We start from the raw sequence: 27,229 nt of genomic DNA, 5'->3' as shown, positions 1-27,229 counted from the left end.
TAACCATCGGAATGCATTTTCAAATTTCGTGAATAAAATGGTGAATTAATAGTGCCGTCTATGAAATTCAGGCCTCAGGACATCACACACAAGATGAAAGGGGAAATCTCTGAAGCCATTATATTTTCAAAGAGGATTGACTGCATAGAGCCGCAGTTCTCGAGGTTGGAGTGTTCCCAAAGTGGACCCGCTACGACCCCATAACGAAAGAGGATGCCACCGACTATTCGTCAGTACGTGCAGTTTGTTATAATAAATAAAAGCCTTTTAATCAGTAAAAAATTATATATTTTTATAAACTTATATATTACAATTGCTCCAGTTCTGCTCTCACATTACGACTAACTTCAACGACTAGCTCAATCTCCTTGGTAACAGCCCAAGTGGGGTTATACAATTGGAGCGATATCGGAACGATGTCCCGAGCCGACATGACGACGTCGTGTCTGCACCGGCGTTCGGTACTGAATCAACGTAGTCAACATGTCGGTTTGTAAGGTGATTTCGGTACTGGAAACCAACATCGTTCCAATATCTCCGGTCGGTACTGGTTCGATGCTTCTTTTGGAGAAAAAACAACTCCATTCCAATATCCAATTAATGCTGGAATGGTACCGGAATTGCATGAATCCGCCATGATTCCGGCGATACATCCAGTGTCGTTTGTACGCCGATTCTTTGCGGATTAATTATGGGAACGGTAATGGTTATTGATTGAGTAACTCATTTATTTATTATAGATATTTTTATTAATAATGATGGTTCGCCATCCGAATACATATCAAGCTTAAGCATATCAAGGACTTATATGGCTATGAGTGATGATTTTATTGCCTGGGACGTGGTGCTGTACGCCGTCTTCCGTTTCCTGAGCGATCAATAGCTCCTGTGAACCATCTACTCATCTTTGAGATGATCAAAGTGGCTGAAACACTATGTATCTCGATAAGAACCGCTGTGGACAATCGAAATATATAAATGAATTAGATGAGTATCCGGAAATCTAGGAACCAAACCAGTTACTATTTTGATGATGGATGTGTCGTACCTTCTAAACAGCCATATATGGATGTATCTTTGAAAGAAAGCTTTGTGTGGCCACGAGTTTCCTTTCCACAAGCCGAATACTCGAGTTGTAATTGTTTCGATGGAAGGCCGGATAGAGTAGCTGTGAGACTTTCCTTCAGACTCGTTGATCCCGTACATCTCGTTGCCATCACTGATTGCTGTGAATTAATGAATTTAGGTGTTAGAAAAAAGATCGTAAAAAACAATTGAATGACATAAAATGACGAATATATGCATACCAAGATTTTCTTCTTTTTGGGACTGTCTCTGAGGATTTCGTCAAATGCGTTGAGCTCTTCCACTGTATTGAAGGGCAAAGTGATAGCCAACGTGATTGCATTCTTGCCAGCTCAATTTTGCTAAAAACACAATCCATTTTTCAAACACTTCACTTAACACTCTGCTTCGGGTAACACTCACTGGTCAACTGAAAGAGAAATACTTGAAAATTCTTCCGAGAGCAGTAAAATTTTCAGGTAGTTGACGCCTGGGGAAAGGGGAAAGGAGAGGGCGGCTGGCTGCCACATGTGTCACCATGACAAAGGCTCTTCGTCCTTGTCCCTCTCATGGCATTCCAAACAAAAACAAATGCACGAATATTTTTACACAAATATTTTTTTCTAAGGTTTAATTTTTCCAATTTATGATAATTTTACAACCAATCTCAATTTTTTTATGCGTAAATAAAATGTTGTTGCCATTTAGCGAGTAATTTCCACTTTTTTCTTCAATTTACATGGAGAGTATATAACATACAAACAAAAAGGGGGACAGAAATATAGCACATTTAATTTACATCAAAATTAATATTTTGCAATCTTTCGATATCTTGAATATTCTAAAAGATATTAGGCGTAAAAAAATTCTAGCATAGCAAAATATTTTAGCATAGACATATGACCATTCCTTTGGCACCGTCACGATACTGATTTCCAGTATAGAATTCGATATTGGATTGCTAAGTTGCCACCGTATCGTTTTGATGCTTGGTCATAGTCGAAATCCTGTACTCGGCCAACGACATAATTGCGATGTCGTTTAGATGTTTATGGAAACAACAAAATTCAGTATCTAAATACGGACATAATGCCGGTATCGATCTGACGCTGAAATGGAGATTGCGATCCAGCACTGTATTTTCAACATTACCACGATGTCGATTTTGAGGCAGTTATACAGCGGCAGTTGAGGTAGGTTATACAGTACCGTTTTGCCAACAGAAAACCTGCATCGATTCGACATTTTAAATATGTCTGAATAACGATACTGAGAGTCAGTATCGATTCTGTACTGATTCTGGTTCATCAGCCATATCGTTCCAATGTCGGAATTTAGTACCGATTTGCGACATTGGAACGATATCGTATTTTTTGTAGGTGTCGGCGACCCCCACTTGGGAGATCGTTACTCTTTTTGCTCTGTGAGGGATCCACTTACCCAAATACAAATGTAGTCCTATTCTAACACGCCTTTTTACATTAGTATTTTCTTAGTCTTCATCCTGACCCTTAACTTTGCTTCAATTTCGATTCTTGTCTTAATTTAACACACTTTGGTTTACATCGAGCTTTCGCCAAAATATCAGCAATGTTTGATTCTGTAATAATATAACCTTAGCAATGTTTGGTGTGTTAATAATGTCGATTTTACCTTTTCCATAATTATGCAGATCGTTGTATTGTACTTTTATGTACTTTGATTTCTTTGATAAATTTCAACTTCTAGCAATAGGAACAGCACCTTAATTGTCTTCGTATATTTTTGTAGGCTTGACAAAGTCAATTTTAAATATTTTGTTAAGTAAGCTTCTTATATAGTTAATTTCTGTTACCGCTTCCGATAACGCGACATACTTAGCTTCGATAGAGGATTTTGTCACAGACTTCTGTTTACGCGATTTGCAATGGATTAAATTCCCGAACAGTCTTACAATGTATCCTATTGTTGATTTCCGATCAACAGTGTCGTGGGGGCAAGCCGAGCCTTATCCCTAGGCGCGGCAACAACTGGGTTGTCTGTGATGTTCTGAGCTTGATAGCCAGTAGATGTCACTATATATGATTAATCTTAGTCCGCGAAATTTACATTAATCTTATTTTTTATATTTTTAATCAGTGTCGAAATACGCAGAAAATAAGTAGATACAATGGACAACGAACAATGAAAACAACACCACCAGTGTGGGAAAAACCGTTACGCATAAATCTTAACCTCTTGAGTTTAACTTTCCCATTTATTTACCAGTAAAATTCGTTGGATCAACATTTTCTGCAAACCTGAAACTTGAGAAGGAAATCATAAATCTTCGAATCAATACAGTGTACGTCGTAAAGTACCAGTTCTGTTTTTGCTCATGTTTTGATTCAACTTCTTCAACTTCAAGTCTTCTTTGTCCATTGTATCGAAAGCTGAGGGCCTGAGTCCCTTCACAGAGAAAACGCGATGTCACGCGTTTTCCTTTTCACCGCTTTCCTTATTCTACCCCTCTTCCCTTTTCTTGACCAAGTTGCGAGCGCAACATTTAGACTAGTGGGGGTTGTAGGACCCAACCCTTGGAAAATTAGTTAAGTTAGTTCAGTTCGATTTTAACTTGTTTCTGTGCCGCTTCTCTCTTCAAATAATTAATCGCCAAATTTCACAGTCTAGTTTTGTTTGTTAGTTTTTCTGAATGTTTATTAATATTTCAAGACTCAAGTTGAGATTTAAAAGTTATTGAATAAAGTCTGTGTTACGTGCTCTCCTCGCAGTGGACGATTGACTTCTCCCTTCTCTCATAGAGATGAAGATACATTACGGAGGTTTCATTTCTTAATTTCAATTTGGAGGGGATGAATTAATTTTCAAAAATGCAGTCTGAGGTCAACCAGTTATATGGTGTCAAGTTCGACTATGCAGTAACCCACCACGATTAGCAAATTCATTTCTCGCCCGGTAATAAAGATGAAGGAATGAAACCAACGCCACGTAATTACTCGTTAAACTCTTGATAAATGACAGTGGTCTAATTTCTTAGTCTGAATTTGGAGGGGGGAAATAATTTTGAAAAATGCAGGATGAGGTCAACTGGGGAAGAGTTAAACTTCACTAGGGCACCGGTTCAACGTTACGAGGGTCCTTAGGGAGTTGGTAAAGGTTCATAACAGTAACGAGGGTGACTTGAGGGGACAAGTGAAACTTTAAGAGGGTCACTCGGGGCAGTAGAGGGTATCTCAAGCATTAAAAGGGGGTAGGGGGTCAGTCAAGCGTCACCACATTAACTTAGCAGAGAGCCAACGCGCGCGTGCATCACTGCAGCGGTGGATATGCAACGGGAGGGGTGGAGGAGGGTCGGCCAAGCATCACCATAGTCTGGCAAGTCCCAAAGGCATTGTGAAAATCCACAACGGTGGAGCGTTATGAGTGCCACTCTTCCTTTGGTGCACCTCGCACCATTTTTCCTAAAGGTCCTTCACGAAAGACAACAATTCCGGGCGTCAATACGGCTTTCTGCCGTAGGTAAGCTCCTAGGGGTATAGGTGCTTACCTACCCTCCGCTAAATGCGATCTGCTATGCCTCTAGCGGAGACTGTCGAAACTTCGGAGTGACATGACAGTTGAGCGTTATTCATTTTTTAGTATTTCGATTAAGATTCCCCCCTCCCCCCTTTGTGCACCCCTTCGCCCATCCGCGATAGATCCTCGTAACGAAAAATAGATTATGGCATGAGGACGATGGGGTCGGATTGTGAGTCGTGTAAAGTTTGCAGCGCTCGGCGTGACAAGTCTACCTCTCGTGCTGCAAACTTTACACGATTCACAATCCTCCACCTATCGTCCTCATGCCATAATCTACTATTTTTTCTCACAAATTAGAAACAAATGCACTTTTCACCCCCATCGCCCTGCTCCTCTCTTCCCAATGCTTGCAGTCAATTAGTACCGGTCGATGGAGTGCTTGTAAATTATTTCTCATAAGAAAGATGTTGCTCAGTACTACCTACGCCAGGCATAATTTTTTTCCCTAGAAAAATCGGAGATAATGGGATTTTCGCGCTCATCACCTTGTTCGCTTTCTCCCAATACCTTCAATTATAGAGTAGGGAGTTATATAGTAGCGAGGTACTTGTAATTCTTTTTGCCAAAGTAGAATGATAACATTTTTATTCCTAACAAATAGAAAAATAGTTTTTCGATCTCCTTCTTCACCCTATTCCCCTCCTCCTCCCCCCGTTCTATTCGATGAGTAGGGATCGAGGGTGTGCTTGTCTACATTTTTCCGTGACAAAAATGTTCTCTCTCTCTCCCTCTCTCCCCCACCATAAGTATGACATGTATGTTTTTATTTATTCATGGCTTCGAGTGCAGCACCGAAATATCAAAAAGAGGAAGACGAAGCCGACAATTCAAACGTGCCCCGATGGTACTTCAGGGTAGCAGAGTAGCATTCGTTGATACCTTAAATAGCCTATGTATAGTGAATAATGGAATTCATAGAGATGGACGACCTCCATAAAAAGGTAGCAATCGAGTGTGAAGAGAATAGAACGTCCTGGACATGCACAAATATTGAGAATAAAAAAATATCTAATTATGTTATATTCTCTCCATTCTACAGACTCTGATCTTGTTCCATATTCTTCAATTTTTCTAGTGCCTTTTGTTGTTAGTTCGATTGACAGATGTACGTTAATTCAATCGGTAATTAAATTATATATTATTGTGAACTGTTAAAAATGAAAACCGAGTAACTATCCAAACGTTGATTCCAGCAGCGGAGTACACAAAACCGAGCTGCAACAAAAACCGCTCAAAGCGACAAGATTGTAAGGCAATTACGATAAAATCGCGTCTTAATATACTCATTGGAGCGCTACTGGCCGGAAAAATAATTTCCGTTTTAGTGCTCTTGGGCTCCTTCTCACAACTGAGTATTTCTCCCTCTCACAATTTTTTCTGCTTTATTATAACTCCATGATTCATAGACATCAATAATACGTGCTCATATTTATTTCACCCTCTTATGAATGATGAATGTTCGTTGGCAAAAGTGGTTTCGTACAACGTAGCTGTCATGAATGAATAATGCGATGTTCCAAGAATATTACTGAATTATCCCCTCCCCCCCTGAGAGTGATATTCTCATACTGTTGCTGTTCTCGCCTTACAAAGCAACAGCAATGTAGTGGCCAGTTCGGAAATGGCTCGTGCACCGCTCTCTCCTAAATCATACCTCCAATTCAATTTCAACTATTTAACGTTTAGTGGTAAAATGCGTATTAATAGAACCTTATATTACATATCTAATTTTATTCTGATTAAACCTCTTCGACTCCAAGGTTTATGGAATCCATATAATGATCATCGAAAATGGCTGTATATGATTTACTGTACCGTGATGGTATTTAGCATTGAAATTATACGAATACACGGATACATGATCCATGCTTGGTCAGTGCACTATGATTTTGAGCGTTTTACGTTATCGGCATTTCTGGCGTTGGCTTTCACATGTGGCTGTATAAAAAATATCAACCTTCTATGGCATCGGTCCGATATCAAATTCCTCGCCACTGCTCTTATGTGGGAAAGGGGTCGCCCATGCTCCAAAGAAACTGGTGATTTAATTCGATTTAATGTTAAATCAATAACCAAATGATCAACCGGTTCAAGTTGATCGGAAAATGGTAGATATAGAGGAAGTTCGTACAAATTAGCCATTTTCTAATAAAATGGTCAACTTGAAAGGGTTCACCACTTAAAACAGAAACCGTACACATAATCTCCAATAATCATTTCAGCCATTTACAGAGATAAAATCATACCAGAAGTCATCAAACAGTCCAACTTATTCGCCATGATATGGATACTAGACGCATTATTCTGCGGTTTATTTTTCTACTCAGAGTGTTGGAATGAGCATCGAAGGACACTCGATCATATCTTAATCGGGTATCTTAATGCAAACGCCCTGATGCGCATATCATTATTGATGATACTATTACACTAATACTATTGTTACAGTTATACGTGCTTGAGACGGATTGTTGAGAGATGGAATTTTTGGATATTACTGGTGATAGATTATTTAATGTTCACGATCATGTCTTTCACTGTTCTAGCCAACGACTGCTTAGTCATGTCCCTAACGTTTCATCTTTCAACTCAATTGAAAATTCTCAACTTTCGCCTGAGAAAATGTTTTAAGAGCTATAGAGATTCTGCTTGCAATGAAATATCAGCCAATGTGGAATCAAATGATTTGCATTTCAGTCAAATTGACGTCGAACAGTTACATTCAACTCCCAATCAAGAATTGATATATTGCACTCAACATTATCAACTGATTGTCCAGTAATACTTCATTAAAAAACTTTTTTCATATTATGTTCTGCGATTAAATCTCTACGCTATCGATTTCTAGAATGGTGGAAGTAATGCAGAAGGTCTATGGAATCATTCTCTTTCCTCAATTAGCTTCAAGTGCAATAATGATATCCCTCACTGGAATCCACTTATTTGTTGTGAGTATGTTATTAATCATAGATCAACCACAAAAGTCAACTATATTATTTTACTAATTCTCTAAGACAAAAACAGCCAGCATTGGCCACCCCGTTCTTGCTGGACAAATAATTTTGGCGCTGTTGAGCATTATGTTTCAATTGGTCGTTTACTGCTGGGGTGGGAGTATGATTATCTGTGAAAGTGAACTCATCAGCTCAGCAGCATACAAATCAAAGTGGTATCAGGGTGATAGGGAATTTCAGAGGAACATGCAAATTTTTTCAGCAATGACTCGAAAACCACTATATCTCAGTGCTTTTGGTGTTTTTCAACTTTCACTACCAACTCTAAAAAATGTAAAGAAAATTCAAAGAGATGCTGTGAACGGTTTCAATTATTTATCATACAAAGGGACCCAAAACCAAACGTCCGATCTGAAGCTCGAAGCCAGCACACCATTTTACATCGAAAGTACCTGTTAATCATCTCAATAGAAAGCACATTTTTTAAAGATTTTTAAAAGCTGAAGGTGCGGCAATTGGGAGCTTATTGGGAAGTGGAAAGCAAGTGTGTAAGTAGTGCACCCACCCAATAGCCCTGCTCTCTTCAATGCAAGTCGAATAAACGACTGTATTTTTTGGTTCAAAAAACATGCCCCAAAAATCCCCCAAATATTTAATATACGCCAAGTGATAAGTTTATTACAAGGGAGATTTTGAACACCGGTTTGAATTTAACTTGCTTCATTGATTATTGTCCTAAATCAGTGTCCCGCAAACTGTGTGCCGCGGGAGAATGTTAAGTGTGCTGCAAAAGATTATCCAAGTTGCACTAGATATTCTGAGATTAATCTAAAAACCAATTTCTGATAACTATAAAATTACTCAAAAAGTATTCATTTAACTTTAACTAAATTAGCCAGAACGCAGGTACTCGGATTGCCCTCCCAAACTTTGTCGTAAGAACAAGATGCACAAGCGAGGGGGTACGAATAATGCAAATTTGTTCCCAGAAACAAGCCCATCCATCACATTAAGCTTAAAATAAAAATATATTCCTTCCTATTGTACCAAATATTAATTAATGTACCTATTTGTAAAACAAATTTTTTTAATTATTCTTAAACATACGTTTTCTTCCGAAAATTTATTTAGCTTAGTGTGCCGCGGAAAAAAAATTCCTCAGTTAGCGTGCCGCACACTAAAAAAGGTTGCGAGACACTGTCCTAAATCATCGTTCATGTACAACACTGATCGGCGTTGAAACATGGCCTGAGATCACGAGGATTGGCCCGTTCAGTCCTTCGTAATATCTGCATAATTATCTCTTCTGGCTCATTATGGGTTTGTTAGCGTAAATAAATCCCCATCTATTTTTTTCATTAATTCTCTGGGTCGAAGTTTGTATCTGCTGTAACGAGTGATCTCTATGCATCAAACCCGAAATTACCCTCATGGGCACAAGGGTCCAACAAACTGTTTTTCAATTTTCCGTAACTGCTCTCTTCATAAGCTGAAGGGAGCGCTTTGCAAATTTTATTTATGAATTTTAAACGAAAAACTCGATCGTTTATCTCGCCATCTAAGGGGAGCATACATATAGTGTTAGAGATTTAAAATAGATTACTTTCATCAAAATGTTCACAATATTTATTTAGATTAAGTTACAACAATTTTTAGATGTAAGTCACGTTAAAGGTTTACTGCGCTGGAAAACTCGGGTGCTTTCCTCGAGAGCTCAGTCTAGAGTGACCTCCGCCCTCAACTCGTCCAGGGTGGGAAGGGTCCCAAAGACAAGGCCCCATTGTTCCTTGGATTGTCCACGTGTTGGGCTGTTTTGGTCATAAACAACCCTAGTGTGTCAGCACTTCTCGGAGACGTTTACAATAGGTTGACCCAGTGGACCCCTCGTAAAGATATTTCCCACATTCGGCCATACTGACAAATACATCGACCTCGATGTACTCAATCCTTCCTATAACAGTTCTATTTTACAATTGAATTAGTAAACGACAATGAAATTGTTTATTACTTCACTTTGCTAATCAGTGAGTCCACTTTTGGGTGATCAGCTCCAAGTCTGCCCACTAATCAGCCCAGCGAAATAATTTCTTTTCGAGAGTTTGGAACTCCAGTGATTATAAAATTCTCCTTTAGAATTTTATGGTCGAACCTCGCCAGTATCCCATCGGTGACCGCCCTAAAGTGATCATCTCACTTTCAGGTCTCAAGGACACTAACTACGGCTCAAGATCAATCAATAATTTGTACATTATTGAACTGCTGATCTTTTATCATTCTGTCTCGTTCCAACATGGAACAGAGTACCACAGTCTTCTACTGAAGAACAGACTGTCATAGCCTTCTACTGAAGAACAGGCTATTATACATAAGCCTTCTACTAAAGAACAGGCTTCACACAGTCTTCTACTGAAGAACCGACTGTTATAGCCTTCTACTAAAGAACAGGCTATCATACCTAAGCCTTCTACTAAAGAACAGGCTTCACACAGTCTTCTACTGAAGAACAGACTGCCCCAAGTATTCAACTCAGTCTTCAACAATGTGAGACTGAAACAAAAATAGAAATACGATCATCAGTTATATCAACTTACTTTTCTAACTGAATTTATCAATTTTTATCTTTCGATTACTGAGTTGCATCGAAAGTAACCCAGCGCTTCAAGCTGTCCACAGCAACTATGCTCCGCCGATTTGGAGCCGTCTTTAAATTTCTGAGATCTTGCACCTCGTATCGATCGTTTGGCAATACGGCTGTGATTTTAAATGGCCCTTTTGATTTCGCGACTAACTTTCTGCTTTCTCCTGTCGCTGTAGGGCTAGCCGCTACCATGACGACTTCACCTACTACATATTTTGGTGCCTCCACTCTCTTGCTGTCAAATCTTTGTTTTTGAGGTTCTTGATCCTTATCAAAAATCTCTTTGGTTTCCGAGCGCAATTGCTCGAGATCTATCTGATCTAGTTTGTCCTGTATACTTGCCACTAGTTTGGCATCTGCCATACCACGTGGCTTATAACCAAACAATAATTGTGTTGGTGTTTTCTTTGTGGTTCGATGCACCGAGGAATTTATGCCACTTTGGACCACCTTGACATACTCATCCCAGGTTTCCTCAGGTTTACCTGCACAGGTCGCCGCTAGTGAGTTCAGCAGCGTCCGATTCACGCGCTCACATTGTCCGTTGGCTCGTGGTGTTGCCACCGCGTTCAAAATGTGTTTTATTCCCAATTCTTCTATGAATTTTCTGAATCGGTGCGAAGTATAGGCTGACCCTCTATCGCTAATTACACGTGATGGTACTCCGAAAATTGCGAATACTTCCTGGAGCGTTTTTATTACTCCTCGGGCAGAAGTATCAGCCACGGGTTCAAGAATACAAAATTTGGTAAAGCCATCAACTATTGTCAGTATACAGGGTGTCCCAGAATTGCACGTCCAAACTTTAAACTTAAGTTGGGGGTGAAATTCTGGATCGAAAAGTCCTGAGCGACTTTTTGATCAGATGCACCCTCTTCAAGTTATTGAGGGTTGAAGTTGGACGAATCAGGGGCGTGGAATACCCAGTCGCACGTCGGTGAGAAAAACATGCGAGTGTAGTGGTGTCCCCACCATACCGTACTACTCCCCTGCAGCGGCAGAAAGAGATGACTGACGGCGGAGGGCAAGAGGAAGGGGAGGGGAAATAAAAAAAATGAACACCCGCCCGCTACATAATAGTAGATTATGACATGAGGACGATAGGTGGAGGATTGTGAGAAGTGTGAAGTTTGCAGCACGAGGCGTGACAAGTCGCAGTCGAGGCGAGCCGGAGGCTTCGCCCCCCCCCCCAGGGAAAAACAGAAATAGACTTAATTAAAAAAAAATTATTCTTTAGAAAAATACATAAACAATATCAACTAAAGAAAACGAATCTTAACGTTTTGCTTAGGTTCTATTGTCCATGGTTGTGTTCATCGAAAGAAGAAATCATACGATTGCAAAATTTATTCACCAAAAAACATTTTATAATTTGTATCAATTTAATTTTATAAAATTTTATAATATTAAAGCACTTATTAATCTTTTGGTATTTCGATTAACATGAAAAGTGAAAAACAGAAATAGGCTTAATTTAAAAAAAATTATTCTTTGGAAAAATACATAAACAAGATAAATTAAAGAAAACGAACCTTAATCGAAATACTAAAAGATTAATAATGCTTTAATATTATAAAATTTTATAAAATTAAATTGATACAAATTATAAAATGTTTTTTGGTGAATAAATTTTGCAATCGTATGATTTCTTCTTTCGATGAACACAACCATGGACAATAGAACCTAAGCAAAACGTTAAGATTCGTTTTCTTTAGTTGATATTGTTTATGTATTTTTCTAAAGAATAATTTTTTTTTAATTAAGTCTATTTCTGTTTTTCCCTGGGGGGGGGGGGGGCGAAGCCTCCGGCTCGCCTCGACTGCGACTTGTCACGCCTCGTGCTGCAAACTTCACACTTCTCACAATCCTCCACCTATCGTCCTCATGTCATAATCTACTATTATGTAGCGGGCGGGTGTTCATTTTTTTTATTTCCCCTCCCCTTCCTCTTGCCCTCCGCCGTCAGTCATCTCTTTCTGCCGCTGCAGGGGAGTAGTACGGTATGGTGGGGACACCACTACACTCGCATGTTTTTCTCACCGACGTGCGACTGGGTATTCCACGCCCCTGATTCGTCCAACTTCAACCCTCAATAACTTGAAGAGGGTGCATCTGATCAAAAAGTCGCTCAGGACTTTTCGATCCAGAATTTCACCCCCAACTTAAGTTTAAAGTTTGGACGTGCAATTCTGGGACACCCTGTATAGCTTTTATTACGTTTACTACGAACAAATGGTCCTACATGGTCGATGTGTAAGGTGTGGAACGGCACGGCCACTTTTTCTATGGAATTCAAGAGCCCCGGTTTACGACCTGAGGTGCCCTAGTAATACAGACAATTTAAACAGGATTTAACATATTTTTCAACGAATCGTCTCATGCTCTTAAACCAGTAGTGTTCCTTAATTTTATTTAACGTTTTCTCAAGACCAAAATGTCCTTGTTCGTCGTGGCATAATCTAACAACATGAAATCGTGACATACGGGGAACCACCCATTTATTGCCATCTCCCGTTCTACGAAAAATTACTCCACCTTTTAGCATATATGTATCAAAATATTGTTTAGTCTCGGAATTAATTTCTCCTGATTCTAATATTTTTCGAATAATTTCCATATCAGGATCCTGACATTGAACTACTTTAATCCATTCTTCTTCCGTTACATCTATTACGTTACATTCTATTGCATTTCTGCTTAAATAATCTACATGAGACATTTGTTTACCCGGACAGTACTTCATATCAAAGTTATAGTCTTGGAGATAAATCCACCACCTACTGACTCGTGGTTGAATATCTTTTTTACTTGCCGTGGCTCTTACTGCACTACAGTCTGTATATATAACGAATTTTATGCCTAACAAATACACTCGAAATGCCTTCACCGCAACAACTATGGCTAATGTCTCCAAATCATAGGAATGGTATTTTTGTTCCTCTTGTGTAGTCCTACGGCTATAATATGCTACTACATGTTTAACACCCTTATCATCCCTCTGGATTAGTATTGCTCCTAATCCTATTGAACTAGCGTCGGTATGTAATTCAGTTTCAAAGTCCGGGTTGAAAATGGACAATATGGGTCTCTCTGCTAGCATAGATTTAATTTTTGCGGCAGCCGATTTTTGCGCTGAGCCCCAAACCCAAGGTGTGTTTTTACGTAATAGATTAGTCACTGGCGCTACAATCAATACATAGTTCTTAATGAATTTTCTAAAGTAATTAGCTAAGCCTAGAAATCGCCTTATGCCCTTAATATCTTGCGGGTCAGGGGCTTTCAAGACGGCATCTATTTTATGCGTACCTGGACGAACGCCCTCAATCGATATTTCTCGCCCTAAATATTCTATTTTATTTTGAAAAAATCGGCATTTCTTTAAATTTAATGTTAAGCCATTATCTCGTAAGATCGTCATTACTTTTTCTAAAACTTGAAACATTTCGTCCGCAGTTGACGTTGCTAGTAAAATATCATCGATGTACACTAAAGCGATGCCTTTAAAGATTTTGCTCATTGTTTTTTGAAAAACCGCTGGTGCATTAGCAAGTCCAAAAGGTAATTTCAAGTATTCCCATTGCCCGTCAGGTGTAACGAATGCAGTTTTCTCAATTGACTCCGGATGCATGGGAATTTGATGAAAACCAGATTTTAAATCTAATGATGTAAAGATACTTTTATTCCGAAGTTGGTCGATATGATCATCAATTAGTGGCAAAGGGTATTTAATTTTCTTCGTTATTTTATTGAGGGCTCTATAGTCTACCACCATTCTACTCTCTCCATTTTTCTTGTTAACTAATAACATCGGGCTCGCATAAGGTGATTGACTTTCCCTGATGATGCCAGTTCTTTCTAATTTAGATATTATTGAATCGACCTTTTCGCGATCTGCTCTACTTAAACGATAGGGCCTGTGAAAGATAGGTACATCGGATGTTAATTCGATTTTCATTTCGCCGGCTTTGGTAGTGCCCAACTCACCCATTGACAATGCAATAGTATCGCGATACTTATTTAATAATTCCTGTAATTGCGTTTGTTTTTCGAGACCCTTTGCAAGTTCACTCTGGATATCTTCGTTCTCTATCGCCCTTTTACCTTGCAGGTTAACCATATTAACTTCCATTGAGTAATTTCTTTTTTGATCATTATTTTTTAAGATGAAAGTGAGTCCTGTCGCATCACAAATAGCCTGGATCCCGGTTTTTTTAAAAACATTTCGCCGTATTAAACCTTCTTTAGAAATTTCATCGTCCTGCACTACGTATACTTTAATTTTAAATGGTATATTGTCTATGCTGACTTTGGTCTTTGCGTACCCTATTGGTACTACAATTGAGTGATTAAAGGCTGACAATAACTTTTTAGTATTTTTTATTTCAAGTTCTAATTCTTGTGCTAGGCTTTGTCGTATAATAGAGCACTCGCTACCAAAATTTATAGTGCATTCTTTCGATATCTCTCCAAAGAATCCTTCCTTTACAGGTTGGTTTACTTTGGGTTGATTTACCACCACTTCTAACACCGAGATGGTCTGTTCCGGGATTTGTGAAGTTTTTCCTTCTCGGGTTAGTCATGCTTTCTTTTTCCCTTCTTCCTCCCTCTTTTTCTTATAACACTGGCTTTCCTTATGGCCAGCCAGATAACAATAGCTGCATTTGTTTCTCGATTTATCATAATTTTGGAAAGTATGTGCTAGTTGTGAGTTGGTTTTGTTGCTGTTAAGTTCGTTATGATTTTCTTTATTATTTGGGCAATTATTTTTACGATGCCCCCTTTGGCCACAATTAAAACAAATAACTTTTTCCATGCGTTTATCCCTATTTCTCGGCCCATTTTGACTAAAAGATCTTTTTTCTGTCGTAATTCTTGCTTCTTTCAAGCTTTTTGAATCAAAATTTCCCAAACAACTACTCAATTCCGCAATTGTTGTTCTAGTTGACCCTAATAAACTGTTCCGGATATTCTCATCATCAATACTGAATATGATGAATTGGACTAATTTCTCTTCGGGGATATCGAATCCCAGACGATTGATCCGACTTATTTTTTCGTAACAATACTCTTGCAATGATGCGGCCATCGAACTTGTATATCTATCAGCCTCTCTAAAATATTTCCCGAAATTTTCATCCTGCGCAAACTGACGGGACACCGTACATTTAAATTCTACCCACGTAATCGGTGGAGTTCTCAATCCGTCATACCACTGTCTAGCTATGCCGCTTAATTTTAACTGCGCAAAATACATTTTTTGTATGTCGTCCCACCCGTACATCATCGCACACATTTCGACCTTCCTCAACCAGTCGCTTGCTGATAATTGCTTGTTTCGCGGATCAAATAGCGGCAGTACCTTTTCATTCACAAAATTAGTCGACCTACTTGAACCCGTTGACCGTAAATTTTCTATGGTTCTCAACCATCTAGCATAGTCGGACTCACCGGACACGGAAGTACCATCACAGCACACGGGATTGTAAGACCCTCTACCTGTACCCGGTGGATCACCTTCTGGAGTATATGATCTGCCTTGCTGGTCATCAGGTTGGATATGGCTCCCTTTGTTTTGCGAAACTTCATTGTGGTGTCTTTTCCGTGAAGTTGAGTTATTAGCAATCGTTTTTTTTAAATCACGAACGAACCAGTTCACTGTCAATTTCACACTTAAATAGTCGTGATTCCACAATAAAAAGTTGTATCACTGATATTAGTCACTGATCCCTTCGTTCAGTTACTGATGATCTCACTGCAGTTATTCTCAAGATGATTTTAGAAGCACGTATTTTTCGATAGTTATCCCACTTCTGATATGTTGGAGATTTAAAATAGATTATTTTCATCAAAATGTTCACAATATTTATTTAGATTAAGTTACAACAATTTTTAGATGTAAGTCACGTTAAAGGTTTACTGCGCTGGAAAACTCGGGTGCTTTCCTCGAGAGCTCAGTCTAGAGTGACCTCCGCCCTCAACTCGTCCAGGGTGGGAAGGGTCCCAAAGACAAGGCCCCATTGTTCCTTGGATTGTCCACGTGTTGGGCTGTTTTGGTCATAAACAACCCTAGTGTATCAGCACTTCTCGGAGACGTTTACTATAGGTTGACCCAGTGGACCCCTCGTAAAGATATTTCCCACAATAGGATGACGCGGACAACACTGAACTACTGCGTTCCACTCATCGATAGGTATCCGCTCATGTCGCTCTCCTTATTAAACAAAATCAATTTTCAATAGCCAGGAGTTTTGAAATTTATTCCAAACACGTTTCCGTCACCAAGCTTCGCCTGAACACGATGCTTCTCATTGCAAAGTTCCGTTCCAGAGTAGTGCACCCAGTATTAATCACTTCCTCCGAGTACATGGACTATTCAACTAAAATGAACCAAATTGCCGCTTCAAAAATAACGTTTAGATTCTCACGGCGTCCTACGTAACATTATTTTTCCTGTATTATTCCAATGATTTTTCTTCAATAACTTCAACATATACTATTGGAACCATATAACCTCACCGATATATTGTAAAAAAAGTTACTCAATTGGTATATTTCATATTTTCATATTTTGATATTGATAATGTGAAAGACATTATTGAAGCTTGAAAGATCATGATCCATAGCGTATTTCTCACTAAAGGATCAGAGAATTCTGGATACGTGATTGGAGAGATTGACTTTAGTTATATGCCGCCGATATTGACAAGTACAATCATGTCGTTTATATCACTGGAATACTGACCTTAGCTCCTTGCAAACCTTACTCCAACCGAGTCTAACTTACATGGAGCCGTTTATAACCGGATATTTCAATTATGGCCGAAAATGGTTTCAGCTTGTATCATCCTGAAAATCAAATTTTCCTCATATATGCATATTTCAAGTATTCAGCACGTGTGTGGCAGGGGGAGGGGTGTCTGTCTGTAACCAAAATATTATTGTATGAAATTGCTTGACCGGATAAGGCTATCCAGATCATTCATGACGAAAATCGGAGCATCTTCATTCAATTTGGAGTCGGAAAAATTTTGAATGATATTTTCTATTGTTCTGAAACATTTTTTAAATAAAAATCTATCTTGTTGAGATGACTCCTCACGAATATAATAATAGTTTTAGCGAAATCATATCACTTATGCTTGTTTATAATAATGCAGTTAGAGATAGAAAAGAAATTCCAAACAAAAAATATCCCTCATGAAATCAAAGATTGTTTAATAACTTCCAGACCCGTAGAGTGAACTTTCTTGCACCCACAGAATAACCTAACCGTAAAATATGAGATTTAAAATGTAATGCACAAGTGGTCGCATAATAGTCTCAACAAAACGTAAATTATCATTTCAATAAATGCAAATCATGAGGTCAGACCTCGGAGGTGAATTAAGAGCCCCGTTGTAGTTTACGTTTCTCTTCCCATAATTTACGAGACCTCAATCACGTGACATTCTGAAATCGACTGAACAACCACTCTTCTGGGAAAAGATAAATTATTATGTTTCAGACGATTTTTAACTATCCAGGCCGAACTCTCTGATAGACTTTTTGCAAATTTTTTCAAGGCAATTGTGAAGATGACTCAGAGAGGCCAAATGAATATTTATTTAAATAATAACAAGTATGCAAGTATTAGATTATTCAAAAATTTCGTAGTTGCTGAACGCTAATGGAAAATTCGAAAACACCGGAAGTTATAATGAATTTTCTAACACACCAGAATTTACCACACTGATAATTTTAATACTCAAGTTTTTCAATTATTTCTTGAGGAGTTAAGGAATAAATGTGGACTTGCCACAGAGTACAGAACTGATCTTAATACTGAACTTAACTGTGCTTAATTATGGTTAACTGCCCTTAAGGGGTTATTCTCATGTGAGCACTTTAAAAAATCGATTTTTTTTTTCGATATTTTGACAGTAAAACCTATTGAAAACATGCTGTGAAAAATTCAGACCGAAATTCATAGTATTTCATAAGTTATAGCTCATAGTCGCCGACGTGTCGTAAGCGATTGTCTACCAGGTTTTCAACTTTAAACGCGTTTTTCTCGAATCCTCATTTTCTGAAACGGTCAAGGTCCTACAAGAAAAAGTATTCAACCGATTGCTTTAAAATTTACATATGTTCTTCTACTCATTTATAGTTATCGTCCCTACCACAATTGTTTGTTTTCGACAACATCTTCATATTTTTTTTAAACGATTTGTAACGAAAAAGAAGGAGATTTTCGTGATTTTTTTTTTGAAGTTCGATATTTTTTTTTGTTTTTAATGAAATTGATTATATTTGGTAGGGACGATAGCCACAGGTCTACTGAATAATAATCCATTCGATTTTTTTATGTCAGACAACATGAACAGCCGCTATCACCTTGACCAGTGAACTACCTTTTTTTGTTGGGGACTACTTTGACTTGAAAAAAATATATGTTAAAAATGTAAAAAATGAAAAAAAAAATTTTTTTCGTATATTTCAAAATACAAATAAAAATATATTGAAAAATCAACATGATTGAAGTTTGTTGTCGCATAAAAAAAAAATTCCGAAAAAGTGGTAAAATATAGGCGTTCACATGAGAATAACCCCTTAACTGAGGAGGAAATACACGGGGATGTGGTTTTATCTCTTCAACTTGAGGGTGTGTTCTTAGATATTAAGAAAATTAGGGGTCTGATGGTTACTAACCTGGGAACCCGATTTTTTATACTTCGTACTCTAGTCTCGATGCTTCAGGGTTAACTCCGATCTCTCCACATCAGACATTGAAAATGTGGGCGGACTTTTCCTACCCCATTGTACCAATGACAATTGTTTCGGGAGGTCCCATTTTCTCCTTCCACAATTTTAAATACTAAATTGAACAGTGAAAAACAAACTAAAATAAAGGAATTTTATCAAGAAGGTTTTTGTCACTTCCTGTTACAAGGTAAATTCTATCAAGAGCTCGGGAAGAAATGAAACCTAATCTTGCCATTTATTTGAGGCTTAAATATGAATTGAAACGAAACTTATTATCAAGGAACCAAAAGAAAATATAGAGCGTGGATTGATGTATATTTAATGTGATAAAGACCCTATTCGAGTCCACAGTCTGCCAATGAGTTTCCTCTGATATTTCGACTGGAAAATGATTAGTTAGTTTGCTCATATGCAGTAGGCCTTTATGTGTCCCAAAGTAAACAATGCAACGTGGAGAGCATGATCCGTAGGTTTTGATAACAAGATAACTTTCAAAAGGTGACTTCGTATAGATAGTACACTTGTATGCCGCTGACTATTATGAATCTTAAGACAAATAATCTAACGTCGGAAACATGATTTCTAAATGTTGATAACAGAACAAATATTCAAAATGTGTATTTTTCGACGGATGTTACAAGATGAATAAAAATTGCAAAGCATGAAAAATAATAACTTATCAATGGGTAGCGGAGGAGAACAAGGGAAAATTCGACAAAATGGCAAAAATTAAGAGAATTGAAAAATCTGGAAATTTTTTATCTCGCATTTCTCCCATTGATGTTAGTAATAATTTTAGTTTTTTCTCAAATTTACAATGATTTTTCTTTTTTTTGTGACTATATCATGTTTTTTGTGCGTCTTCCAACGATTTGAATGCTATTCCAACCATATTTACGATTTGTCATAATCGTTGGTTATTTTGTTCATTTCCAGTTTTCTAATTTGCTCCCTATTTCTTCATATTTTTACTGTGTTATCAACATTGCTGTCGATTTTTCCGTCAGCGTTCAGCAACTATAACTTTTTGGTTTTCCGTACTTAATATTTTTTAATTGCTTTCAAGAAACTTTTTAAAAATGTCACTGAGAGTCAGGCTCTGATGATTCACAGTCGTCTGACATGTAACTATTTGATATTGCTCAAATAATTTTTTCAAAGCAAAACATTTACGATTGCATTTACGATTTTATCAATCAAGCATTTTGGATGAGCGAGATCCCGTAGGTTACGAAAAACAAGGCATAGATCACGCCGGTGGATCTCATATTTTACCTCTTAAAAAACGTCATTTTTCTCACGGCTGATACAGCAGAGAATGAGGAACATACGTAACTTTGGCCAGTCTCTATTATGTCTTTTATGTACTTGTAATTCATGGTTTAGGTTTCCATTTCGCTAATATTACCCAGTTTAACACTGTATTCAGCGTGGAATTTAAAGGTTAATCCCAGTAAAAGTGAAGTCATACCATTTCGAAACGGTACTCAGTTTGTGTCAACAAAACTGACAAAAGTATCAAAGATTTTGAAGTTAAAATCGACGATCTGGGGATAAATGAAAATTTAGTAATTCTAAATAAGGATACCATTAAATATCTTGGAGTTGACCTAGATTATTTAGTTAGATGCGCAAACCATACTCAATCATTCATTTCATGATGAATTTATCAATGAAAAGACAAGAATAATTTACTATTGTTTAGCAATAAGGCTCCTATTAACACCAGGGGGCGTGCCAAATTGAAAACTTAAGATCATTTGAATGCAAATCTCTAAGATCACTTAAGATGTGGGCATATTAAACCACAATATTTCACTTATTGCGATAGGATTGGTCTCATTTAAGATGACCCAAACAAACCAATTTCACACCACATCCCTAGAGACTCCACACACAAAACAATTCCCATTGATGATCTTGCATTTTCTCGTCTCCTATACTCCCAAGAAATCCCGAAATGTGATTACGAGGATTTCCCTCGTGTAAAAGAAGATTTTCGGTGGTTGAACCCTAATGATAAATACATGAAAGAACTAACGCCTAGATAGATCTTCGAACGAACGAGAAAAAATAATAGTAACCCGTGCGTTAGATCATTTAGATGGGGAAATAATGGTGCCACATACATAATTCTAAAAATAAGTTCTGCTTATATCTTATTTTCTAATATCTGGAGTATCCAATTCATTGTACTGATAATTGGCTAATAATTATAATTTTTAAGATATAATCTAAAAATGGGAGGGCTTTTAATCTGGGGTGTTTCATAATACCTCATTTAACTCATTTCTTTCTTCCTTGTACCTATTTTCTCTTTCTTTTTCGCTTTCTTCTCATAAATATGGGTGTGCTTTTTTAAAATGCCGCGACCATGACACCTTTTCTTAGCGCCAAGAAGAAAATAATTTTAGATATTGTTGGAACGATAAACTTGCCTACCTTAGATAAGATAATATTTGAATTCTATTATAGTTTTTTTTGCAATTTTTCTGAAAACTCGAGAGCCTCTGAGAAGACTTAAATTCGAAACTGGTGGGAACCATTTTCTTTTCTTTTTTTTTGAATAGTCCGTAATAGTATACGAATCGGTATAAATCAATAGTGACAGAATTAATCAAATAAGGATTAATGTATTGCATAAAGCAGATTCATATTTGTTGGAATGAGACCTTAGAAGGTTGTCCCATTAGGTCCAGAGCCAACCAGAGCCAGAATCAACCTGATGCAGCTCGCGCTTGATAGTGCGTTACACTCCAGATAAAATCCTGATGTGCTAAACCTTAGGTGACCGGACTAGGACCTGACTTTTGAAATGAGGCAACCTTATCTGGACCAGATGTAACCCGTATTTATTTTTCTAACCCGGATAGTGGTTCGGATAAACCCGCACTTCTGAGTCTTATAACATAGTTTGACTGTCGATAACCCTGTCGCTATAGTTCGAATTTCCCCTACAGTTCTTGGAAAATACAAGTCCACATATGGGAATTCCAACTTGGAGCTTCTAGAGGCAGAATCCATTTAGAGTAGAGACGTACGGTTAGGTGAGAAGACTAATGCCTGCTCGATTATCGTAGGGTTGATGGCGGGGTGATGAATGACTGATTGGCACCGAAAAGTCCTTCCACATTCCGAGACAGGTGGTGGCAGAAGGTGAAACCGAGTGAATGAGAATCGTCCGATTCTTGAACAGTGAGAGCGGTAACAGTCGGAGGAAATGAAGTCTGTTGCTTGAACGTGATCCAGAGCACCAAGAAAATGTGCTGCCCAAGTCGTCATATATGAGTTGCAATATTACTTGGTGGATCGCTGGGGCGAGAGTTGGGGTAACTTCTGGGATACGATTGCACGTACTGCACGTCCCCGGAGGACGGTGTCGCATATGCCTGTTCGGTGCAATACTGCCAGGAGTGATTCGTAAGTAATCGCCGACATCTTGAGAGTTACGCGGTACTGAAGAAGTGACGTAAGGAATGGGCACATCCTCGGGAAGCTAATGCTCACTTATAAACAAAGAGGGACTCAATGGGTTACTCCAAAAGAAGGAAGACCTGGCTCACCTTACTTTTTACGCTCATGATGGCCTCATTGTTTGTTCTGCCACATGCAACCCTCGGGGCAGAACAGTCTTTCAAGCTAATATCCGGTTGGAGAATCCCGCTGCTGCCCAACAAAGGTCCAGGAACAGAGAGAGTCAACCTAGTTGTGCGTGCCCGTAGGTTCCGCGGTGGCCAAAAGCTCTTACGCCGTTTTATGGTATAATGTATTGTCCTTATAACGTCGATCACTCGGGAGAAATTGTTGACCAATCTTGGGTAACTTTTAGTTCTGCACAGCTATCTCCCCTCATCTCCCCCACACACACGTGTGCTCACACAATCTTGTATCTACACTATGCTGTGTATGTCTCTGGACGGTAAAAGTGGCCATTCCATGAATTGTCTCACCCATCCGATCAGTTCCCCGACACATCGATAATTTGATTACCCCTTTTGACTTCCAGCTTGATTTCGGGCGTGAATGCTTGGATACCCCTTGGTTTAATCATTGTACGTACCAAGTGCATTTAGTAATGTAGTATATTTACCTGTGCAGGTAATCATTAAATCTTATTCAGCGATGGCGTTACTGAAGAGAGCTAACGAATGAATACAGGATTCTGGCTATGATAATGGGTTTTTTCCACATCATGTATGTAAACGAGTTCTGAATTCAAATTGATATTCAGAATAAAAAATGATATCTAAGTGATCTCCACTCAGAGAGAAAGATAATGATGGACATGAAGAATGTTAATAAATCCTTAATCTAGCCCTGGCATCTTGTCTATTTGTTGCAAAATAATGAAAAATGTACCTGTGTCGTATGACCGGAATGATGACATCATACATTAGTCACTTTCACAACAAATAACGGGCGGGGGAGGGGCGGTGTTCGTTTATTCTCAAATGTAAGAAATGCGTGCCGTCAATGAAATACTAGAGAAGGTAAAGTTCTATGAAAAATGACGTGGAGATTTTGAAAACAGTGATTAGACATAGACTAATTTTAAACACTTTTTTCAATTATCACGTCAACGCAACGGAATCACAATTTCACTTATCAGCCCTGAGAGGGCTCTGCTTAACGGATTTTCTAGTCTTTCCAAGAAAAATCGAGCGGTTTAGGTATGCAATACAAGACTATCGGTTAAGTAAGACGTAATTGTTTGTGACGTACAACATGGTTTTCGGACAAATCTACGAACCTCCTTACCGACATCGGTGGCCAAAGGGTTTAGGAGCGAGCCTGGTGTGCGAGAGGTGGGGCGTTCAAATCCCAGCGGGTGCGAATTTTTCACAATTTGAGGCTCCGATGAGTGGGAAACTCTCGATAGGCAGATCGCCCGTACCGGATAAGTTTCTTTCTGTGGTGTCCTATACCCACCTCTATGTTATATGAGCGTGTGAATGCAGTGTAGTATAGACATCAATGTCCACAGTCGCATGTATAGGGATTTGGTACGGCTAATTACCAGCTAGAGGGCAGCAAGGGCCGGAATATACAGAAAAAATCAATTCATTAACCCCGTGCAGGGTCTCTTTACTCTTGGGAAAATCCAGATCTGCCAGCTAGCTGGAGGACATTTCCCTGCGATGGCACGACTTTTTTCGATGCCTAACTCGAGCAGGGCGTTTCTCTCATCGTATAGAAAGTCGGCACACTCCATACACTTCTGCAACGAGCGGGAAAAGAGGTGACACTCAATGCATTATTATGAAAACAACCTTGCCAAGTTATGGTTTTCGGAAACCTCGCATGGCCTATTAATTTACTCAATGCGTTATTATGAAAACAACCTTGCCAGGTTATGGTTTTCGGCAACCTCGCATGGCGTATTCATCTACTCTACCCACTGCCGTGGGGAGGAGGGGAATCCATACTGTCGGCTAGTTCAGATCGCCGAAGGACACTTAGCAACCATGACGGCGTCGAGCCAAAAATGACGGACACAGGCATGGCTCCCGCGGGGAATCTCGAGACGGTGGTCCTTGGTGTCAGCCTGACACCCAGCATGCGAAGGGTGGATAAGGATATTTAGTATCAAAAGAAATAGAGGGAAAGAAGAAGAAGAAAAGAGAAGAGGACACTCTAATTCCCAGTCATGCACTGCCGCTATGGTGCATATATCGGACAGTCCATAACGAAATTTTGGACTTTGTCGTCAGCTTGGTCGCACTGGCAGTTGCTTGACTGGGCAAGGCGCCGGTCTTGAAGATAAGACCGGAATCGCCCATGCACTGTCAGGACCTGCGACATCCAGTGGTCGCACTCGACCCACTTAGCGTCCAGGTGCGCCGTAGTATCGATGAAGAACGCAAAGACGCTCCTCGCGGTTGAAGCCTACTCAAACCCACTCCTCCAGAGATTTCCTATCTCTGCCTTTATATCCTCGACGGCCGCAATCGGACGACCTTTGTCGATAACGCGCGGATTCGCGGAGTCTACTTCTACGGTACCTATTCTAACCGGAATGCCTTTCTCGGTGTGGTAGCGCACTGCTCTTTCGCTCAATAAAAGATCCATAGGAAGAACTCCCGCCGCTGCGCAGAGTCCTCCGTGCGAAGCCGTCCTATACGCGCCAGTAACTGTCAGCAGCGTGCTCCTCTGTGCGGTACGGAGCTGCTTCCTCCACTCGTATGGTGTGCACCGGTCCACTTACCCTTGAGCTGCATATGACACGACAGTCTGAAAAACGCCCTTGAAAATTTAAGAAGCAATTAACTTTGAAACTTAGGATGGGAAAAAATGGTGGTAAAACCATGAACTGGGTTGCGGAGGTATCTCCATACATTAGGAATAAAATGTTAGCTAAACAGCGCCTCAATATTCAATAGAGCGCTTGTAGAATCCGTGACTCCCTTCAGGGCACGCGATGCTTTAAATGACAAGACTTCAGCCACTTGGCAAAGCATTGCGAAACCGAATCGTGTTGCTCTATTTGTGCAACCGTGGGACAGAAGAGGCCTGCGTGCCCAAATAAACAAAATGTGCAGAAACACCAATGTGTGAACTGACACCAATTAAAGAAGCTGCATAATCATGTAGCCAGACACAAGGACTGCCCATCACACAAGCAGGCCTTGGAAAGACTAGTCGAATGAATAGATTACGGACAATAGATAGTCTAAAAATTTACAGGTCGTGGGCTTGAAAGTAGTGCAACTAAACTGCAGAAGAGCAAGAAAAGTCATGGCTGAAATCCGGCAAATAGCCGTGACAAAAGGTGTATCGTTTGAGAGATACTTCCGAAAAGAATGTATTTGGCTTATTATGAATTGTACAATTTCACAGTGGACTGTATTGAACGGTTAATTGTAACTAACTAAAAATGAGCAAGTCGTAGCTTTTATATCGAGCAAGAAATGCTGTGATTGGCTCGGTATTGTAATATTGGGGAATTCCCGGAATCACTAAATATTAGAAATATAATACTATACAGGGTGTCCCAGAATTGAACGTCCAGACTTTAAACGTAAGTTAGGGGTGAAATTCTGGATCGAAAAGTCCTGAGCGACTTTTTGATCAGACGCACCCTCTTCAACTTATTCAGGGTTGAAGTTGGACGAATCAGGGGCGTGGGACAACCGCTCGCACGACGGTGAGGAAAACATGCGAGTGTGGTGGTGTCCCCACCATACCGTACTACTCCCCTGAAGCGGCAGAAAGAGATGACTGGCGGCGGTGGGTAAGAGACAGGGGAGGGAAATGAAAAAAATGAATCGCTATAGTAAACCCTATAGCGATCTAACTAACCGAACTCAGGTCATTGAGCAGGTAATACACCTCAGTAAAGCGCTACGCAAAGCCTCTAACGCATCCATACCTATTCGGAATAGTCGAGCCAGGAAGGTTCCATGGTGGAATCCTGACCTCGCCAGACCGAAAAAAGGGGCATACAGGGCTAGAGGGAAACTTCAAAGAAACAAAGATCCTACAAAGAGCACAGAAACTCGAAGAATACAGAAGGGAGAAATGCATCTACACTGAAAACATTTTTGAAGCACGTACAAGTAAATGGAAACAATTCGTCACCCTTAACGGGAACGAAAATCCATGGAGTTTTGTGTACAAACTCCAAACAGGGAAAATCAAGAGCAAAGATGTAATAAATAACATAAAGTATGACAATGAGTACACTACTGACTGGCAAGCCACGGCCAATGCCATGATGAATAAGCTGTCTCGGGAAGACTGCGAGGACGGAGAGACAGAGGGCCATAGGTGGGTGCGGGACCTGAACAGGCAAACACCAGAAGGCGAAATGAGGCTCTTCACCAAGGAACAGCTAACTGCATGCATAAACAAGATGAAGTTCAAAAAGGCTCAGGGCCAGACAACTTCAGCTTGGATATATTAAAAGCTGCAATGCCGATAATAAGCGAAGACCTGCTAAAAATATACAACGACTGTCTTATACACTCTTCTCGTCGCAAAATAAGAGTATGAATAGGTCCAAACGACCCCCATTGTCGGAGACAGAAGTCTTGGTGCAGGCACCTGATCATATTCTCCAGATAGCAATGTTCTAGTCGGTGGTACTAATGAGAATCCGCATCAAAACATGACTTGCTTAGGAGGTGCTGAGGTTCAAGGGAGGCACTGGGGCCGACTACTGTCCGGTTTCACTGAGGACTGAAAAAAAAATGTAAGCCGTCATGGGACGCCTGGCAGATGTGAAACATCGTGTGTGTACAAGTACTATGCATAGAAGATGATATTATTACAGGAA

The 27,229-nt window shown here is 39.4% G+C and overlaps 2 protein-coding genes and 1 long non-coding RNA gene across 7 annotated transcripts; 1 reads left to right on the top strand and 2 right to left on the bottom strand.

The window, feature by feature from the left end:
- Nucleotides 1-770: 770 nt before the first annotated feature.
- Nucleotides 771-4,732, bottom strand: LOC135167757 (uncharacterized). Of its 3 annotated transcripts, none has more exons than XR_010299914.1 (5): nt 2,719-4,732; nt 2,506-2,665; nt 1,308-1,495; nt 1,049-1,226; nt 771-955 (listed from the first exon to the last, which is right to left on the bottom strand). It is a non-coding gene; the product is annotated as an uncharacterized LOC135167757 (long non-coding RNA). The 3 variants fall into 3 exon arrangements; XR_010299915.1 differs by having other exon boundaries at nt 1,308-1,427; XR_010299916.1 differs by lacking the exons at nt 771-955; nt 1,049-1,226; nt 1,308-1,495 and adding an exon at nt 1,666-2,293.
- A 1,460-nt stretch (nt 4,733-6,192) lies between these two features.
- LOC135167151 (uncharacterized) lies at nt 6,193-26,831 on the top strand. 3 transcript variants are annotated; one of them, XM_064130032.1, is made up of 7 exons: nt 6,193-6,311; nt 6,384-6,662; nt 6,846-6,996; nt 7,069-7,398; nt 7,469-7,568; nt 7,635-7,907; nt 23,053-26,831. In XM_064130032.1, exons 1-7 carry the CDS (start codon nt 6,245-6,247, stop codon nt 23,104-23,106), a joined length of 1,254 nt encoding a protein of 417 aa, XP_063986102.1. In that variant the 5' UTR covers nt 6,193-6,244; the 3' UTR covers nt 23,107-26,831. The 3 variants fall into 3 exon arrangements, with proteins under 3 accessions (XP_063986102.1, XP_063986103.1, XP_063986101.1); XM_064130033.1 differs by having other exon boundaries at nt 7,635-7,938; XM_064130031.1 differs by lacking the exon at nt 23,053-26,831 and having other exon boundaries at nt 7,635-9,162.
- On the bottom strand, nt 14,766-15,916 carry LOC135167166 (uncharacterized; the record flags this gene model as incomplete). Its single annotated transcript, XM_064130057.1, has 1 exon — nt 14,766-15,916. A coding segment is annotated over one exon (1,128 nt), but the record flags the coding sequence as incomplete, so codon positions are not given.
- Nucleotides 26,832-27,229: the final 398 nt, after the last annotated feature.

This window comes from Diachasmimorpha longicaudata, chromosome 11, assembly GCF_034640455.1.
Source record: "Diachasmimorpha longicaudata isolate KC_UGA_2023 chromosome 11, iyDiaLong2, whole genome shotgun sequence".
NCBI classification, from domain to species: domain Eukaryota; kingdom Metazoa; phylum Arthropoda; class Insecta; order Hymenoptera; family Braconidae; genus Diachasmimorpha; species Diachasmimorpha longicaudata.
The sequence above is the reverse complement of the archived record's forward strand: the minus strand, read 5'-3'. Positions and strand labels throughout refer to the sequence as shown.

Excerpts from the sequence above, each read along its gene's own strand:
- LOC135167151 (XM_064130031.1), top strand. The coding sequence starts at position 6,245 with ATGGCTCGTGCACCGCTCTCTCCTAAATCATACCTCCAATTCAATTTC. Across the intron at positions 6,997-7,068 it reads CTCGATCATATCTTAATCGG|TTATACGTGCTTGAGACGGA; the intron begins GTATCTTAATGC and ends CTATTGTTACAG. Across the intron at positions 7,569-7,634 it reads CTGGAATCCACTTATTTGTT|ACAAAAACAGCCAGCATTGG; the intron begins GTGAGTATGTTA and ends TAATTCTCTAAG.